At 38.3% G+C, this 19,301-nt stretch overlaps 1 protein-coding gene across 5 annotated transcripts in view; it reads left to right on the top strand.

The window, feature by feature from the left end:
- Positions 1-19,301, top strand: part of GLCCI1 (glucocorticoid induced 1) — a 58,354-nt gene that overhangs the window by 3,489 nt on the left and 35,564 nt on the right. For all 5 annotated transcript variants that reach the window (XR_008747133.1, XM_055803393.1, XM_055803394.1 and 2 more), the window contains exon 2: positions 17,401-17,552. Coding sequence is in view for 4 of the 5 variants with exons in the window: in XM_055803393.1 (XP_055659368.1) it covers positions 17,401-17,552 (152 nt within the window). In the remaining variant the exon portion in view is untranslated. The remainder of the gene's footprint in view (positions 1-17,400; positions 17,553-19,301) is intronic.

Below are 19,301 nucleotides of genomic sequence, written 5' to 3'. Positions count from 1 at the left end.
TATATAGAAACCTGATGGCTGAACCGGAGGACTGCTGCAGTAATAATGGAGGACTTGAGGAAGAAAAAGAATGTTCTGTTTTCAAACATGGACCATCTTGCTGTGGCTTGTTAAACAATGTGCTACTCCAGCTATTTATAGTTGTTATCAGTATGCAAGTCTTGGGGGAAAAGCAGCTTGATCAAGTTTTTCTGTCAGTTTTTCAAAACCTTTTCCCACTGCTGTAAAATGTGAGCTTAGGCTCTAGGTATAATCCTGTTGTTTTTCTCACCAGTGCAGGAGGTCTGTTTGTCTTTGGCTCAGCAGTCTGATTTGGGTTGTTTCGCAAATACGCTTGTGCTGGAGACTGCTTATGATTCTGATGGATAGATGTTTTTCTCTTCTTAAGACACCTGCCCCTTCCCCACCTCCTTTCAGCCTTTTCCGGTATAGATTCCTTGAATTGGCTATCCTGCTGTGGAAATATTAGTGAATTGCCAGAGGTTCTTTTTGTAAAGCAGATTTCTGTGAAAACACTCCAGCTTTGAGTCTCTACAGGTCAGAGCAACTACCACTGCAGGCATTGACATCACTACATGAATGAAAGCAGCATGCTCTGTTTCTTCTCCTATCAACATCTTTCTCTCCCTTCATTCTAGGATGCCATAAATGTTTTTGTTCTGCAGCAAAACCTTGTGTATTGAGAACTGAAACTTTCAAGAATTTGATGATGTTTTCTTTAGGCAAATTTGGAGATTTGTAGTTGTTAGGAAACCATAGGTGCCAATATTTGTATTTAGTTAGGATTGGTACTGCATGAATGAGAAATCATGAATGCTATATACCAATTTCAAGGTGCTAAAAAAGGAAAAAAGAGGGGAAAAAACTTCTGATACTGTAGGATAAACCTGCAATGTGTGAGTCTTCTCCTTTCCTCTTTTTAAAATGTGTTTATTCCTTACTAGTAGATACATTTTTATAGCCTGTATTCATGTTTTGTAGAGTTGGCAATGTAAAAAGTGTCTGGTTAAATGTAACAATGCATGGTTTTTTTAGAGGGAATATAACTGATACATCTCTGATAACATAAACATACTGTCAACAGAATGTGAAGCTGCATGGTTTATGACAAAGGGCATTCAATAATCCAAAAAAAACCCCATGGACAGGTCAAACAAAACATGTTAACTTGCTAGTGAACACTTATGTTTTACAGAAAAAGAGCAAGTTGTTCTTTTTTGCCTTACCTGAATGAAATCAGTAGTTTCTGTTATTAGGTAAAGTGGATTGTGTAAGTATGCGTGGGTTTCCTGTTCAGTTTGTTTTTTCACATGGTGTGTGATGTTTTGTCTTCAAGAAGGTGTAAATGACTTCTGTATGTTTCAGGCTCAGTATTGCTGTCATAAAATGCTTTAATTTGTTTAGTGTTAACTCTGGTGGTACTGCAATATTATGCCCCATATTTTTCTAACTTTCACTTACATAGTTTATAGTACAAGCTTACTTCCATATCGAATTTTGGAAGCAAAGGTTAGTTTTTAAGGACATCTGAAAAATACTGTAATCAATTTGGCTGTTAAGGGTTCCCAATATCTTTTGCTTCCCAAAATAGCTCCTGAAGTGTTGCCAACATTAGTAAGAGAAAGGAATTAAAAGAGGCAAAACAATTGTGTAACCCAGTTCTGAGTAATAAGTATATATACCTGTTGTTACGCTAGTAGATAAAAGGCTAATAGAGGAGTGGAGTAAGACGGGCAATATTGCTGATCTCTAGACTTGTAAAGGGTATCAGGATTTAAAAAAAAAAACAAAATTCAGACTTCAAAAGGCAGAACTATTTTAATATCCTGGATTCAAGCCATCCAATATTTTGACATCATAAGCATTTATATCAGAGCAAGAAAATCTTTCCTTTATTTCTAACAAATGTAGGTAAGGAAGTAATTTTTGTGACGCTTCCTATTTCCTGATACTTGAATAATAGCAGTATTCCCATAATTGTATGGCCATAACAGTTTTGCTCCAGCTTTGTCCCTCTCTCTTCCCAAAATAGCTTTCATTGGAATATAATACGGAGAAAATAAGCGTTAGTTAAATTTGAATCAGTTGTCTTGAACTCAAAGGCTTTTTAGTTACAAGCTTTAACATCACTGTAAATGAGAATAGTATGTTAGATGTCATTAATAAATGTTTTGTAAGACAAATTAATTGAATTTCTATCGGGTGTTAAAACAACTGCAGGAAAGAAAAACAGGTATTTTCTCCATTGAATCTTAATAGCAAGGCATTAGCTATTAAGAAAGCACCCCCCTGCCCCATGGAAAAAATAACTTATAAAGTATACATATATCTCTGTTTAAAATAACTGCCTGATCTTTAATTCTTATTCTTTGGATGTAAGCAAGTGTTAGTGTTACATATGGCTAAACTGAAGTTGCTTGCCAGCATTCATGCATAGTAAAACAGTGGCTGATACTGAAATTGGGTTTCTGAAATTCATGGTTCCTGTGTTTTGTCCATTTCTTTCCCATGGTGGTGGGGTGAATAGAGGTTCTTGAAGTGTATCTTAAAATGCAGTGAGGGTAGATCAAGGGAATGTGTCTTGGATTCTTACGAAAAACTCAGTGTTTGCCAAGTATATACTGATACATAATGAGTTGCTAAAATTCACAGTGGAAAGCTAGTTATTTTTAAAATGGGCTTTATGTTACTACTGTAGATATAATGAAAAAACACAAAACTGATGCAGTAATTCTGGAATTTCAGTTCAACCTCAACTTGAAAGCAAGAGCTGTAACAATGCAAAACCTATTGGAAATCAAGTGTATGCTCATGAACATTTCAGTTTAAGTAATTACTTGAAAGACTTTTTTTAATGGGGTCTTAATTAGGTAACTATTTTAATCTGAAGAAGGTAATAGTGTTTGTGTCCCGTGTCATCCCCCCCCCCAGTGATAAATGAAAGTTTCTTTATTAAATTGGTTGGCAAGATCTTAAGTGGAGAAAAATGCTGCCAGCACTTGACAAGATAGTTTTCCATGGATTTAGCATATATTCAGGAAAAATGGTAATATAGTAGGGTTTAAATATCAACTAGATTTTTTATAAAAAACATCTTTTATTGATGAAACAAAGGACTGTAGTAAAAATGCAGAACTAGAAAACTTTGCTCAAGACTTGAGATAGTTAACTGTGTTAATGATCTTGCTTTAATGTTAATATTTAAATGCATTGAGTTCTCTCAGTGCAGTCTCCCATGTAAACCTGTAGTGCCTAAACAATGGCTTAAGGCATTTTCAGGCAAATAAAATAATATTTACATCTCATCATCGGAAGGGGTACATCCACAGTGACTTGTCAGCCTGAGATTATCGCCTTTCCCTCATGTCACCATTTTTAAGGTGTGGGCAATTGCAAAATGAGGAGAATCAGAGATTAGAGTGTAGGAAAGTAGGTGTTTATACTTAATCTAATGCTTACATTTTGAGTGTGTATTTACCTATTCTCCCAAATTAGATGGTTTTTCAGTTATGTTCTTCATTTTCCCCCTCCTGATTCGGCTCAAGTTCACCACCACTAATTTGTATTATGACTATTTTTGAAATGGGAATTAAGTCCTAAAGCTTGCAAATAGCTGGTGGGTACTGAAAGGGATCACAATTTGAGACTTCTGCAGTATGGATACCACACAGAGTATCAAGATACAGTGTGTAATACCAATCCTTTCGAAGGGCAGGCCAGGCTTTCCAACTCTTATTTTTCTGAAGGATGACCTTGTCCATGGAAACATTCATGGCTGAAACTGAAATACATGCTCTGTCAGGAGCCCTTCCCAGCAATCCCAGCTGTGTGAATATGCACCAGGGGCCAGAGCTGTTCCCTTACATGGTCCCCTTGGACTGTGTGGTGATGACTCTGCTCAGACTATGTCTACTGCTGTTAGTAAGAGAGAAGAGGGCATGTAGCTACTGGAAGTCTGTCAGGGATGGAAACCCAGGAGGCCACGTGGGGCTGTGCTGGGGAGTACACTGGGCCTGCTCTCTCTGGCACTGTAGTACTGCCTCTGCCCTGGTCCTGTTCTTTCCGCTCTGCACCTTCCCTGCTCCTTTGGTGTCTGCACCACTTCTTACTAGCTGCTGCTGTGTCCTACCAAACTGTTGACTGTCACGCTGTTAAAAACAGATTAGCTTTCTCTGACGGGGTGGGGTAACACAGAAGGTGTGGGTGTCTACACTCAAGCAATAACTGTTTTCTGCACAACTTGTAAATGGGGATTAACCTAACCAGTTGGTGTTAGGTCAATGGAAGATGGTTTTGAGGGGAAGTTTTAATTTTTTGTAGTAGTAGAGCTCTTAATTAGCTTTCCATATTAGATATTGCTGCTTTAAAGACAACCTACCAGGAAGTATGTATTATAAAATGTTACAAGCTTGGATTTTGAAACCTTAATGCAGAATGCTCTATTAGTTAGACCTTATTTAGTGTTGCATGTGCCCTAACAATAAACAATGACACAGATGTTGGTGTTTATAAGGATTTAACTTTTACTGCTGCTACTGTTAAATTGAGGAGTAGCTGTTAGCAGTATTATTCTCTGAAGCAAATACAAATGAGTGATTAACAGCACTGGTTCTTATATGCCACTTGTTTTGCACAACCTGAAACTAGTTCTACCCAAAATACTCGCTTTGTTTCCTCTTTAGGAAGAATGTGTCTTGTTTTGCTCATAAAAGTGGTGACTAAGAACAGTACAATAGCAGTTCCGTCATGTTTTTTGAATAATCTAAAATCCACTATAGAATACTCTCTTCGTACCCTGCCTGGGTTTAGTCTGAACTGGAATAATAATTTTTAAGTGTCCCATTCCCTGAACAGTGCAAGTCACCTGTTTGAACAAGGTTAGTTTCATCTTCCTTTCCTGAACTCTCACCACAGGCATTAAGCAAGGAGATTAGTTGTAGACACACTTCTGAATTTCAGGAATTAACACTCATATCCAAGTGGCTTGACAAGTCATTACAGGATCACTGCTATTCATACTACAAACTTAAATTCATATAGTTACAGAAATTAATTTCAAGATTTTTTTAGTTTAGAAATCTCTATTGGAAATGTTTTATGTAACAGTACCCACTCGGTTCTGAACAGATTTAAATGTATAGCAAAACGGGTATTCTTATGTTTTGTGCCTTTTAATCTCTGGTGTATAGTGCCTATTCTGGACATAGAAACACTTCGTGAAAGTTGGCTAGCTGGATTACCTGCATATCTACGTTTTTAAAGAAGGCTTCATTGTTAGAGAAAACTAAACATTTTAATATAGGTGCTTAGGCTACAGTACTAAAAAAACCACCAAACAAACCCAAACCAAAGCACACAACAACAACAAAAACCCCAAACCACTACTAATCTGTTGACAACTGTCAGCATTTGGGAACCAAACTGATATGGAAATAATGTGTTCTTACCAGAAAACAAATTCTGGTTATTCAGTACTCTGTCACTAGCTAATTCTATTAATTCTGGTCTGCAGAAATTAGCCTGTAAACACAAAGCCCACTCCCTCAAAGTATGAGATGCAGTCAGCCATTAACTACTTGGAAGTGACAGAAATGCCCAGGTTTATGAACATACAGTTTGCAGGGATAGCAGTACGGTTGGTCTCATTAGATGAAGTGCTTGTACCCATGCTGGATCAGAAATGTTGCTGGATAAACCTTGAAAATTTTGCACTGTGTTCTCAGAACTCAGGCCACTGAGGCACATAGCGTGGAGGAGCCAGTAAGTAGCTTTACAAGACCTATGGGTCTCTGTAGGTATTTGACATGGTTACACTACCATGTCCTCTGCACATCGTGGCAGAGTTCATGAGCCAAGCAGGACTAGAAGAAGCTGATGATTATAGCAGGTATCGGTGTGGTGTGGTCTGTGCTCTGGAAGGGTTTGGTGAGTGCAGTTCTTGCACATGGAGTCAGTTTAAATTCAGCACCGCTGTGGTGGTTTGACCCTGGCTGGATGCCAGGTGCCCACCAAAGCTGCTCTATCACTGCCCCCTCAGCCAGACAGGGGAGAGAAATACAATGAAGGGCTTGTGGGTCAGGGTAAGAATGGGGAGAGTCATTCACTTATTGCTGTCATGGGCAAAACAGACGAGTTAGGGAAATTAGTTTAATTTATTGCCATTCAAATCAGAGAAAACACCTTCCCCCCCACCCCTCCCTTCTTCCTGGGCTTCATTTCACTCTAGACTTTCTCTGCCTCCTCCCCCTGAGCAGCACAGGGGGACAGGGGATGGGAGTTGTGGTCAGTTCATCATATGTTGTTTCTGCCACTCCTTCCTCCTCACACTCTTCCCCTGCTCCATTGCGGGGTCCCTCTCATGGGAGACAGTCCCTCCACAAACTTCCCATGGGCTGCAGTTCTTCACAGACTGCTCCAGCATGGATCCCTTCCATGGAGTGCTGTCCTTCAGGAACAGACTAATCTAGTGTGGGTCCCCCAGGGGGTCACAAATCCTGCCAGCAAACTTGTTCCAGTGTGGGCTTCCTACAGGTCACAGCCTCCTTTGGGCACCCACCTGCTCTGGTGTGGAGTTCTCCACAGGCTGCAGGTGGAGATCTGCTCCACCATGGATCTCCCTGGGCTGCAGGCCTCACCATGAGCTTCACCAGGAGCTACTGGGGAATCTCTGCTCCGGCACCTGGAGCTCCTCTTGCCCCTGCTTTTCCTCTGGCCTTGGTGTCTGCAGAGCTGTTGCTCTCACATAGTCTCACTTGTCTCTCCTGCTGGCACAAGTATTTTTTATTCCCCCTTCTTAAACACGCTGTCCCAGAGGTGCTACCACCATTGCTGATTAGCTCAGCCTTGAGCAGCGGTGGGTCCATCTTGGAGCCGGCTGGCATTGGCTCCATTGGGCATGGGGGAAGCTTCTGGCATCTTCTCACAGAAGCCACCCTTGTAGCCCTCCTGCTACCAAAACCTTGCCATGCAGACCCAACTACACCCACGTGTTAGCTAATCAGTCTTTCTGGAGTCTGGAGCCATGGGAAAGTACATTGCAAAACCCAAGTGGCTTTGCAGTGTTGACTCTGTGCAGTTAGGTGTTATACCTCCATATCCAGTATGTCATGTATTATTATTAAAAAATCTTTGTTATACATGATACCTTCACTTTCTGTTTTTCAAAGTAATGGGAGAGTTGACTTGCTCACTAAAATTGAACCCAGATTTATGCTGAGTGTCCTAGAACAGGTTTTGAACAGTGCGACTCTAAAAATACTAACTGCTGAAGAATGCAGTATGAGACTTGCGTTTCCACAGTACTTGGGAAGCTGCCAGGTTAAAGGGGAAGCTGTCTTCACAGAAGTGAATATCTGTTCAAGGCCTTAAAATTTTCATTCTTAACTGTTAGCTGTGTTTGCTTATTGTGGCAATTGATAGGGGAATACCCTTACTCATCCTTTCTCTTGTACTCTGATTTCTGTGGTATTTCACCTTCAGCGGCTCCCTTGTTGTACCAGATACCCTGCCCTGGATAATAATCTTTGCAATGTTTTCTTCCCCCACAAAGAAACCATAAAATACATTTGAAATACTTGATGTTCTTTTCAAGGGGAACAGAAGAAGTCCTAATCTGAAAGAGAAGAATTTCTCATGGGCAGAAATGTAATTAACTCATGCGTGTTTAAAAGTAATGTGTATTTGAGAAGCATCCATACAAGGAAATGACCGGAGACACTTACTCAACTGGAGAGGTTGTCCACACTGAAGATCCAAATAACTTTTGGGCATTACTGTAGAGAGAGGGATGCTCATGCTTTCGAACCAAGTTGTACTGAAGTGTGTAGTCTATATTTTGGTTAAAATACTAATTTTTGAAACTGTTGTGTACATCTACCTGAATTTATTCCAAAGAAAGAGTTAGCCTATAAAGATGATCAGTCTCTTGCGATTTTATTTAGTGGTGTGTGTAACCTTTAATATGAAGTTGGAGGATGCAGGGAAATCTCTTGACTGCAAGAATTATAGTAATAACTGAGTTCGGCCACATTGGAGGTTATTACCAAGTCTGACAACTCAAAATTTGGGGGAAGCAGAAGAAATGGGTGTGCTGGCACTGTATATACGATAAATATTACATGTTTTATACAGCTAGGCCTTTTTTAATCATGCAAGTTTACATGCATATCCAGCAAAGCAGAAAATCCTACATAGAAGTATGTTCTAAAATTTTTAAATCCAAAGTAAAGTGTCAGATTTTAGAAGGAAATAGTTTGATAACTTGGCTAAACAGGGTTTCTCTGACTTGAACATGGAGAGAATCTGTTTTAATGAAAAAAGTTAACACTATTGGAATCTTTCAGACATGAGAAAAACTCAAGGATGTGATCTGATTTCGTGGACATGTCTCAGAAAGGCTGTTAGGAATAAGCAGTAAGCCCACAAGAAACAGCAGGAAAAACTAAAAAAAAAAAGTCACATTATCAATAAAAAAGTGAATCTTAGCTGAGAATTGTTAAAACCTGAACAAACTTAGATTTTGCATGTTTTAAGACAGACATTAAAAACACACAAACAGAAAAATAAGGAAAAAGTAGTTGCAGCCATTTGGTACAAGAAAAAAGAGATTAAGCATGATATGAGGCTGATATGCTGGGATGTATGGTTTCAAAATCAAGTCCAAGGAGTAGTGCAAAAATCTCAGGGGAAACGGCACAGATAATTATTCAATGCTTTGTGCTCACTGGGATGAAGTATCAGCTTTCAATAAGGATAGTAACTTTTTTAACCCAGGAAGATTAAAAAAATAATAATGGAGAGGGTAATTTGTAGTTGGGAATTACCAAGACTAGAATAAATACAGATTGCATATTTTAATAAAGTCAATTCAGTGATCTTCATTGTGGGATTCTAGAAAAGCCTACTCAGAAGTTCATGCTTGCCTTCAGATTTCTAAGGTGAGCTCCTGAATGGTGACGCCAATTGAGATTAGATCCCCAAGTATAGTAGATAGGATGCTGATGCTTTTGAAAGGTGAAAAATGTTGAGTCTAGTTCATAATATAGAGATCTATTCGTCTAACTTAAGCTATAGGTGAAACTTTGAAAGAAATTCTAAGGGATGGTGGAAAGCAGGGAAAAATGTTAAAGTGCAAAATGAGCTTTCCAGATTGTGTCATGCTAACCTGATGGTTTTGATAAGAGAACCGATTTTCTAGGCGGGAAGTAGATTTTATCTGCTTAGGCAAATTTGAAAATTAGGGTGATGAAACAGTTGATGAATTTTGAGAGGTTTAATGAGTATGCAGGAAGATTATGCAAGAAGAGTTGAAGGACCTTGGGAATTGAAATAATAAAAAATGGAGGTTTATGTATGTGAGGTTGTACTTGAGCAGAATATCTTTTGCTGTAAGGGGGGAGCATGTAATTTCAAAATGCTGGAGGGGTAGAGTTGGGTGATGGTGGGATCTCTAAACTGCCCACATGAAGTGACTGAATAAGTACTGGGCACAGGTCAGGTCTTGCACAAATGAGCAACTTGCCACACAGGGGCCTGCTGAGGCATCAGCTGGGATACTGCGGCTTTGGTGCTCCACGGTTTAAGAAAGGCAGAATCAAGCTGAAGCAAATTCAGAGGACAACTGCTAGGTTAGGGGTTTAACCATGCAATGATAAAAATAAAAAATTACTGAATAAAAATACAGTTGCTTTGCTTGAATCCAGGTGAGCAGGAAAAGCAGTGGAGAGGTGGGAAGGAAGAACTGTAAGTTAGTGTTAGGACGTGAATGGGTGGATTGATTTGACAATGGGAATGTTTATACGGAAAACTTGAATCTATCAGAAAAAAAAAAATCTTCCTGTATCATTTTTCCAGTAGGAATCATGCGGCCAGAATACTCAGGTGCTGTAAGACTAGTTTGTCATATGTTTTTAAGTGATTATGTATGTTTTGTCAGTGATGGCTGAGAACTCAGCTCCTGATTTAGGAAGTTGTTTCTAGTCCTTTGTTTCTGTGACTTAACTGATAATGAAAAGATGATGTATTTAATCAGCAAAGTTCAGCAGCCTGATTTAAAAAATCAGATTTAATCTTGTTTTACATTTCTATTTTTCAGGTTTGGTTTTTTTTCAGAAATAAAAATTGTTGTTTAATATAATTAGCTCTATTTAGGAGAGTGCTTTCTGTCTCTGGTCATTGATGATTGTTACAATGGCATCGTATAGTCGCCCACTGTGCATTGGTTACAGTTCTTTGTGTATTTTGATTGTGAAAATGGTCAATCATACCTTCTGATTTTTTAAGTTTTTTTCCTTCAAGATTTTAATTATTAATATACTGGAAGAAAAAACCCAACAGCTTTAGTGCATTTTTTTGCTCCCAGTTAATTTTTGAATATTGGATAAATTTATCATTCAACAGATATAAATTAATGAACTAAAATGAAGAAAATTCTCTGTACTGCAGGAGTACACAAGAGTCAGTGGATAGTTGTGTGTTTCAATGTGCTCTTTTTCCAAAGTATTTAGCTGCTGTGCTCCAATCAATTTTGTTTTAACTTTTTAAAGTAGGAAGATTTTTTTAGATACTTTTATTAAATGATACTAAGTTTAGGTATTTGTGTAAGTTTGAAATAATAACCTTAAAAAGAAAAATATATTTTAAAAATGTAAACTACGTAAAAATCTGAAAGGTTTGGAATTAGTGTTTTACCTACCTGGTGTCCTGTTAGAGTGCAAACGTGTAGGTTACATCTGTTAACAAAGCAGGCTTTTGTGATACTAAATGCTTCATCTTTTGTATATAGGTCCTATACATGCCAGCAGTAATCTTTGTTAGAAGAATAAATTAGCTTTAGAGGGCTGAAACTTTATTCCTTATAGTTTGTTTACTTTTCTTACTGAGATTAGAGCATTCTTTCTATGCTTGATCTCCAAGGATAATGTTGATTTTAAGCAGGAGAGTTTTGCTCTGAACAAAATCTGACTTCTGAAAGATACGTGTAGTCACATTTTACTTGACCTGCAGTTTGGTGGAATAGGGGTGTGAGGCAGAGAAGGTGTTTCAACATTTATGCATAGGCAACCAAGATTTTGAGTCAACTGTACGTTCAATGAAATTCTTGTGCCTACAGATTAATTGATCTGTTCGTCCGCATATCTATAGCCTAGCCCAGTGCAGTGTGTTCCTGTGCAGTTAGGTGAGTAGAGCTGTATGTCCTTGATGAGTCATGCATAAAACCTCCTTGATGGAAGGCAATGCCTTGATCTACCTGTTGGATTCAGTGACTAATCAGAAGACCTCTTCCCCTTCTAGATGGCTTAGTCATGGCTATAAAAGATAACTCAGTACGGTTGATACTCAAACCTCTTACTGTGGGTCTTTGTCTACAGTTTCCCTTGGAAAGAGCAAGCAACACGTTTCCATTACGATTTGTTTTCCCAGTACAGGCTACCTCTTGTATTCATAGACTTGCTGTCTCATGCAGTTTAGTTCTCGTAAGCCTCGTCAGGTACAAAACTGAATTTGCCCTGACTACCAGACTGTAATATGACCCATGTAGAAGACTCTTTCCCCTCTTCCCTGTCCCTTCTTCCTCCCCTGAAGAATCTTGGGTGTAGAAAGCACATTCATGGACCTGGGTCTCTGGAAAGATTTCAGATCTCATGAAGTGGGCTGCTTACTGCTTGTTCAGTTTGGTTGTTGGAGCCTTGGTTAGGCTGTTCCGTGCCTTTTTGTTGGTCACTTCAGTGTTAATGGATAATGAGAAGAAATTAGAGTCGATTGTCAGTCTGATCAGAGTAGTTACTTCAGAATGTCACACACACACCCCCTTTCATTTTTAGTCATCCTCTGTCTTGATTTCTAAAAACTGAAACTTGGGAATAATTTCTGAAATTGATACAACAGTGTGGTGCATATAATGAAGACATGATTTATGGAACTGAACATACAGTATTTTTAGAGATCTGTCAGAAGGTAACTTAAAATGACTGTCTCTTATTATGTACTCTTAGAAATATCCTTTTAGTAGCAAAACACTGAACTGCATTTTAAATGTTTGGAAAAGCTAGTATTTTGCTTTGGTTAAAGTTATTAACCTGTTCAATTTGAAATAATTGAAGGAAAAGTGCAGTAACTTCATATTTTTTCCTGTTCAGTTGCATATTAAGGTGTTGGGGTTTTTATGTTGCTATTTGAAATCCTGTTTTTTGTTGTTTTGTATGAACAGTACATGGCAAACAGTATACTCTTTGTTGTTCTGTACCGCTCTAAACTGTTGATGCAGTCAGTCATTCAGCCACTTTGCAGATTGGGTCAGAAACAGGTCCGTCGCTCACCGGCAACTGAGAAGTGTCTTTTAGGCCAATAGATCTATCCTGTGGAGTAAAACTTCTAGGGATCCCAAATCCCTTGTTAATCTCTTTCTTAAGAGATTTTAGCTCCAATTACAAGAGGAAAGCCGTCTTGAGAATGAAGACTGAAATATTTTTTTGGAGTGGCTTCTAAATCCCCATTATTCCATCCTTTTCCTCACAAAGTCAGAGGCAGATTCTGAAAATAAACATATACCAGTTTGGCCATCTACCTACATAATCAGAGCAGGAAAGACCTATCAAATACATATTCAGGAATCAGTACAATATCACTATATACTTGCTTAAAAAGTCAAACGAACCCTTGACCAGACTCTTCAGAGACTGTTCTTGTATCTGAAAGTCTGCCTCTGTAGTACTCAAAGGATCATTGTCAGAAGCAAGCATGAGCAGAGGTATTGCTTTCCGTGCTTGTAGAAGATGTAACAGAAGAGGGGACTTTTGACTAGATACGTATGGAGCAGTAAGCAGCAGCAGCTACTGCTGTGGTAACCATGACCTGAGTGATGGGCCATCATTCTTAGTAGTCGTCGTGGCTCACCATTCCTTAAAATTCAGCTTTCCATTTCTATTTTATGATTTCCCAAGCTGCGTTCCCATGTACTTCTTTATTTAAGACATTGTTATAGGCACATCTGAATCATTGTTTTTGTAGATTGTTGTAAATCTGTTGTAGAAATGTCCTAGAAATATCTGTTACTCCTTCATAATGTGATACCTATTCTGTGTCTCCTTTGAGCCAGACTAGAACTTTGACTTTGGGACTCTTGAAAAGAGTCTTAGGCAGACTAGGTTATCCATCAAAGTGAGTCCTTTCAAGAGTCTTTGGTATTTTTGGAGAAAATTCTTTTGAATTTAGTATTTATTTCCTGGGTAAAATCTGAAATTTCTTAGGAACAGATGAGATGTAAGCTTGGGTCTCATTTCACTAGTAGCTCTGAAGGTGAACCAGAAGATTCTGCAGGATGCCAGCAACCAGCAACTGAACTGAGGACAATGTTTCATGAAACTTTGTGGGGGAATTTAGTGCTGATATTTTATGGTGTCATGACTTGGCTGTTTTGGGTAAAGAGTTTCAGTTATAGATGAACTTTCAAGAAAAACAATGAAGTTACTACTGTAATCTAGTTTTAGGAAAGAATGAATTTTATTTTTATTTCATGTTTTTCACTCAACTCGAGAGGAATCTGTGTCATCTGAGAAGTTCTCTTGATAATTTTAGCCTCTTAAAGCTGGATATATCCATGCAAGGATGTGAATGGAAAAGTTTTGGCCAAATTTGAACTGCATCTGCTAACGGCTGAAAGAGAGATGTGAAGAAAAGATGCTGACAGATGAGCTCTGGTGGATTTAGCTGAAGCAGTTTTTATAATGGTACCAATGCTAGCTGTCAATTTTGCTCTTGTGCTGCAGGTGATTTTCCTCATTGCACGCATGGCCGAAAGCATTATTTAAGCTAAAATGGACTGTGAACATGGCTTTGAGATTATGTGCAGGTTAGCTGCCTCTGTTGGATGGGAAGGCAATCTCTTCATTTTAGAGTTGTAGCAGATGGTTTTGTTTGAGCCCTATGTCCTTTTCAAAAGAGCTGTCATGTGTTAGTCTCTTACCTTATTACATTTTGCTGGCAGAGGAATGGAAACCTTTTTTCTGTCAATCTAGGTGGTATAACTAGAATTCTTTTGGCTCTCAATGCAGCATGCAGAACCATAATTTCATGATTTCATGCAGTTTATTTTAGTTGATTCCTGCTGGGAGGTAGGATCATGCCGAATTTCACCAGCTGTAGTATTCAGATGGACCCTTGTGTCATTTTGCGTAACATGATTTGTATCTGGAAATGTGTAGCGATAGCCTTTAAATACATGTCATTAAAACTTGGTGTATTTAAAATAACACATGAGGTATTTTGGCTTCCTGTGAGCATAACATCTTGCTTTCATAATTTCTAGCTAAATTTTTCAGGTTGCTTAAGTGCTGTGTTGCTAAGTTTACTTGTTCTGGAGGTAGAGCTGAGCTCCTTGTGAGGTATGTCACACATCTCTGAGGAAGACAACAATCATTTTGACTTACTGCTGTAGTAAAATCCATTCATATACACTTTGATATTGTCAGATGAGGTATAGTCTGAAACTTGGGTAAAATCAGTCTGTAATTTTAGAAGTTTCTGGCTATTGATGAAGTCTTTCTGAATGCTGAAGTCTGTTGGCTAACTTCAGGAGCTGTTGCAATGCTTCAGATGTCAGATGGTACTTGCTGCTTCTTTTTGTTTTGTTTTGTTTCTTTTGCTTCTGTGAGAAAACTGGAGCATGAGGTTTCCATCTGGAGAAAGTGATTTGGACCGGAGGAGTAGTGAGGTGAGAAAAGCAAAATTAAGAAAGAAATCCTGAGAGCAGTTTTAATATTTAGAAAACTGTTTAAGCTGATCTGAGCCACCAATGTTGTGGTCCAGTTCAATGCTGCTCTCTGTGGCATCCTGTCATCTTTAAGTATATTACTGTACAAGACAGTTTGTCAAATGCTAATTTGTAAAAAAGTTCCTTCAATTTTCATGCTTGCAAATCCTTTCTCTTTTATTTTTTATGACCTAAGGATATATCATAAAAGGGTGAGAGCAGAAATTGCTACTGAACAGACCTCGACACTGCTACAACCCTGTTCCCTCTGGCTCTCCTGTGGTTGTTTCTGCCCATTATATTATGCCAGTTCTGCCTGTAATGAGGAAAACCGTGTATTTATGTCTTTTGGAGGGTACATTTTAATTTTCTTTAACTCAGTAAATCAGTCTGCTAGGTGGGTTCACACATCTGTGAGCATGCCAGCTCCAAGTAGGTGGAAGGAGCGCAGGCAACAATGGAATAGAGTTGACATGAAATTAGCATTAACTTGGATTGGTTTGTGCAGTTGAGGAGTGGTTTGTTTTCTGTAATTCAAAGAAGTACTGAAGAGTAGTATGGACTTACAAGAGTGCATCTTCAACTTTTTTTTTCTTGGCTTTAGGGTTTGACAGTGTCCTGCAGTCTGCTTCCAAGATGGCCATGGAGAAATATAAATGTAGTAACTTCTGGTGGTAGTTAGTTGTAATGGATTTATGTTGAGTTATTAATGTTGGGATTGCAGTTGCCTGCCTTCTCAGTGTAGAACAAGACACTGACCTTAGTTCAATCTCTGGTTGTATATATTTTACTTGTGTGGTTTGAGCTTGTATTTTGTTGGGGTTGTTTTGCAGCAGGCTTTTTAAATTTAAAGTTTGCAAAAGTGTGCTTAGTCCTTATGTCCTCATTTTCAAACATTGTTTTACCACTTTGTCTTTGCATGGTGTCTAACTTGTTGTAAAAGTTCTTTTTTAAGAACATACTTAGCTACTTACATATTTAACAAATTCCTGATAAGTTTTTTCTGTGTTATACGTATATTTAGTGAACAGAGCCTTTGGAGAAATTTTCAAAACTCAGGCTACATGAGAGAGTAGCCTTGTGCCATAGCATGACAGTGAAGGCTGGAAGAATGTTTTGTAGGTATGCATGCACCCTTAAGGTACACTTGTGTTTCAGTGCAAATGTAAATACTGGTTTGATGTTTAAAATTTGTCACCTTTATTTTGGATTTCAGGCTCCTTTACTTTTAATAGTGCAAAAATATTTCTTAAATGTAAATTTGTCACAATTGGAATCCTATGAGGATAGATCTGTTTGAAATTGCAGGGATTTGATTTACAGATAAGGCAGTCAAAACAATTATATTCTAACAAAGGCAGTATTATACACTGTCATGCTTCCAATTCCCAGTATTATTTAGAACTCTTCACCTAATGAGCAGCTAATATGTTTCAGCAGTTCTAAATTTCTCTAAAATGGTCTGGTTTAATGTTATCATGTTTATACATCATACCATAAGCATGCTGTATTATTGCAAGCTATAACCTAATTATTGTGCTGAATGCTTTGTAAAACATTGATGATGGAGCCTGACTTTTGATATCCAGCAATTCCAGATGGTATACAAAAAGAAAATGCATGTAGAGGTCAGTGGGCCACGTCTGGGCTCAGAAGTGTGCTAGTAGGTCTGCTCTCAAGTTCTGAGCAGTGAGTTGGGTTTTGGTGGCTCAGATCAGTGCATAGCATGTGACTAGCTTGAAAGTAGTCTCACTTGCAAACTTCTTTTAGCAGGGATGAGTAAAGTAGACGATTGTTGTAATGTAGGGCCTGAGGTTGGCTTATGTGAAGTCTAGAGAACGAGTATGTGAAGTAATTTTGCCTAAAGGACAAAGTAAGATGATCCAGAGAGCATGCTGTAAAACTGTTCTTTCCCACATCAATCTCATGAATCACCCTACTCACTGCTTTCCAAATGAAATACAGGAAAAAGTGTTCCATGATCTAGGTGTATGGGGAGAGAAATACAGGGAGGAGTCAAAGATTGCAGGCGCAGTGATGAGTGAAGACAAACATGGTAGCTGCCTTGACCTGAGCCGTGTCAGAGGGAAATAGTCACACGCTTTCAGCTTGCTAAGGCCTGTATTGGGATCTTGTAAATAATACAGAATGACGTACACAAGAGCAAGAAATCAGATATGCATCTTCTTAAGAAGACTTAATTTTTGTCACAATTTGTGTTTTAGTGTTTAGAAAGCTAAGCAAACTGACTTTTAAAAAACCCCAAAAGTAACCAAATACTGTTACTGTGTTATATTTCCTTATATTTTTTATTTCTGTATGCCTGGCTTTCCTGAGTTGCCTCGTCGCTGTATTTAAATTTGCTTGATGTTTTTTGTTGATGAAAATATATTGCTTAAGTAGCTCAGTTTTTTGCAGATATGAACACTTTAAGCTTTGTTGTTTTCTGTAACTGTTAAGTTTTCCCTTTTGTATTTTTTTTTCCTCCTTTGTCTGATGTTACTTGCTTTGATGTGATGGCATTCTTTTCAGCTTGGCATTTAGACAAAGGTTTCTGATGTGTTCTTGCCATTGTGTGTCATAGCTAGCTTTTGACATTTCACATCAAATTTAGCCTGACTTTTTGTTGATTTTGTTCTGGTTTTCTACAGTGGACAGGCCAAAATCCCAGCAAATCAGAACTTCTGGTACCATAAGGCGAACTTCTTCTTTGGACACAATAACAGGACCTTACCTCACAGGACAGTGGCCACGTGATCCCCATGTACACTACCCTTCATGTATGAAAGATAAATCTACTCAGGTAAAAGCTGTAAAACAAGACAACAGACATGTTTCATATAATTGATGTCTTCCTGATAATACTTTTATCACCTGATTTGGAATCTTAGCTCAACTTAATTCTGAAGAAATGTGGATTCACTTAGTTCTGTTACAAATACGAAGCTCTAAAAGTAGGGTACAGTAGTGGGTTTTTTTAATCAGTGTCAATTCAGTAACATGGTATGCAACAGGTAATATTTTTATGTTGTTAGAAAACAGTTGTTAAAAATAATTTTCTGTATGTGGACAGATTTGTTGGAGCTAAATAAGCAGATTTCAATCTCAGCCTTGTATCTGGTTTATTTTGAAGCCGCTATATGCAAAATTGTGCTGAGTGCTATTTTAAAAAAAGATTCCTTAATAGCAGTGGCTGACAAGCTAAAGATTTTACTAAATCATGGTCATCTGTAGGTCTCAAGTGTATTTGGGGTGGGGAGGAGGATAGTGGTTGCTGTCAAGAGCTGATCAGTTTGTCAGTAGAGGGTAAATCAAGAAGAAGCTGGGAGTGTGCATGCAATATGGTCTTGAGATGTCCCCTCTGCTGCTTGGTAGCAACAAAGACAAATAGAAATGCTTTGTGGAGGAGCTGCCTCTTGAAGCCAGACATCAGAATAAGAGCCTTACCACCAGCTACAAAGGGAAGGCTACTGAGATTGTTTATGGCCTGATACCCTTGTGATACCCTTGGATCCTCCTCAGGGCTCTGTCCTTAGCGGGAACCTTTGGCAGGTAGGCTGCTGTGGCATTCATAGTGCTCCAGTGCTCTTTGGCAAGACGGGTGAACATTGTTTCTTGCCAGCTTCCTCCTCATGTTGGAGCTTGTTGCCCACAAAGATGATCGCTATCAAACAGGTTAAAAATACATAATTCTAAAACCCCCAAATTATTAGCAAAGAGGTTCAATTCTTGGTTTTTCAATAGTGTTATTAGGGCATGGAGCAAGTCATCTGAGTTTGTATACTAAACTCAGTTGGAAACTAGAAGAGACTATCTATCTTTGGTGGCATTTTCAATTTACAGGCCATGTAGGGATGGATGTTAAATCAGTTTTCTATCTCTTGTGCTATGATTCAGGTCCATTGTTATCATGGGTGTCCTGCAAAGAAAAATGATACTTAATGACATCCTACCTTTTGCTTATAACTGTCTTTTGCATTAAGAATTGTTTTTAATGGAAGCTTATGTTGTCCCAATGCATATGACACCTTTAAAATATCAAGGATTTTTCTGTCTTCAGAAAACTTCGCTTTTAGGTGTATAGGTTTTGGTTAGTTTCTACTGACTTGCAACTGCTTGTCACCCATTCTGCCACCATTGTTAGAGCAAATGCAGCAGCTCTTTAAATTGATTCTAGGTTTTAGTCTTCTGTGTAATAATGAATTTCTCAGGACAAGTTAGAATGTATAAATCATTTTCCACATCTCTTTAAAATATACTGTAACGTCACACAGGAAGTCCTCTGATGTGGAATGGCTTAAATGTAGAACGCTTAGGGGGAAAAAAATAAAATTTGTCTGTATGTTCCATAAATCCTATTGAATGAATTTGGGAATCTGATGATTAAAAATGAACAAGGAAACTTTTATAGCTTCTGGTGGGACCCTTTTTAGAGAATGCTGTCTTCATGTCCTACTCATTCATTTTGAAACCAGCCAGCCAGTTTTAGCAAAAAAGAAGCAGCAGTCATATTTACTGTCATGAAAGGTCTACTTAAAAAGCCCTTAATCCT

Source organism: Falco peregrinus, chromosome 5 (assembly GCF_023634155.1).
Source record: "Falco peregrinus isolate bFalPer1 chromosome 5, bFalPer1.pri, whole genome shotgun sequence".
NCBI lineage: Eukaryota > Metazoa > Chordata > Aves > Falconiformes > Falconidae > Falco > Falco peregrinus.
The sequence above is the reverse complement of the archived record's forward strand: the minus strand, read 5'-3'. Positions and strand labels throughout refer to the sequence as shown.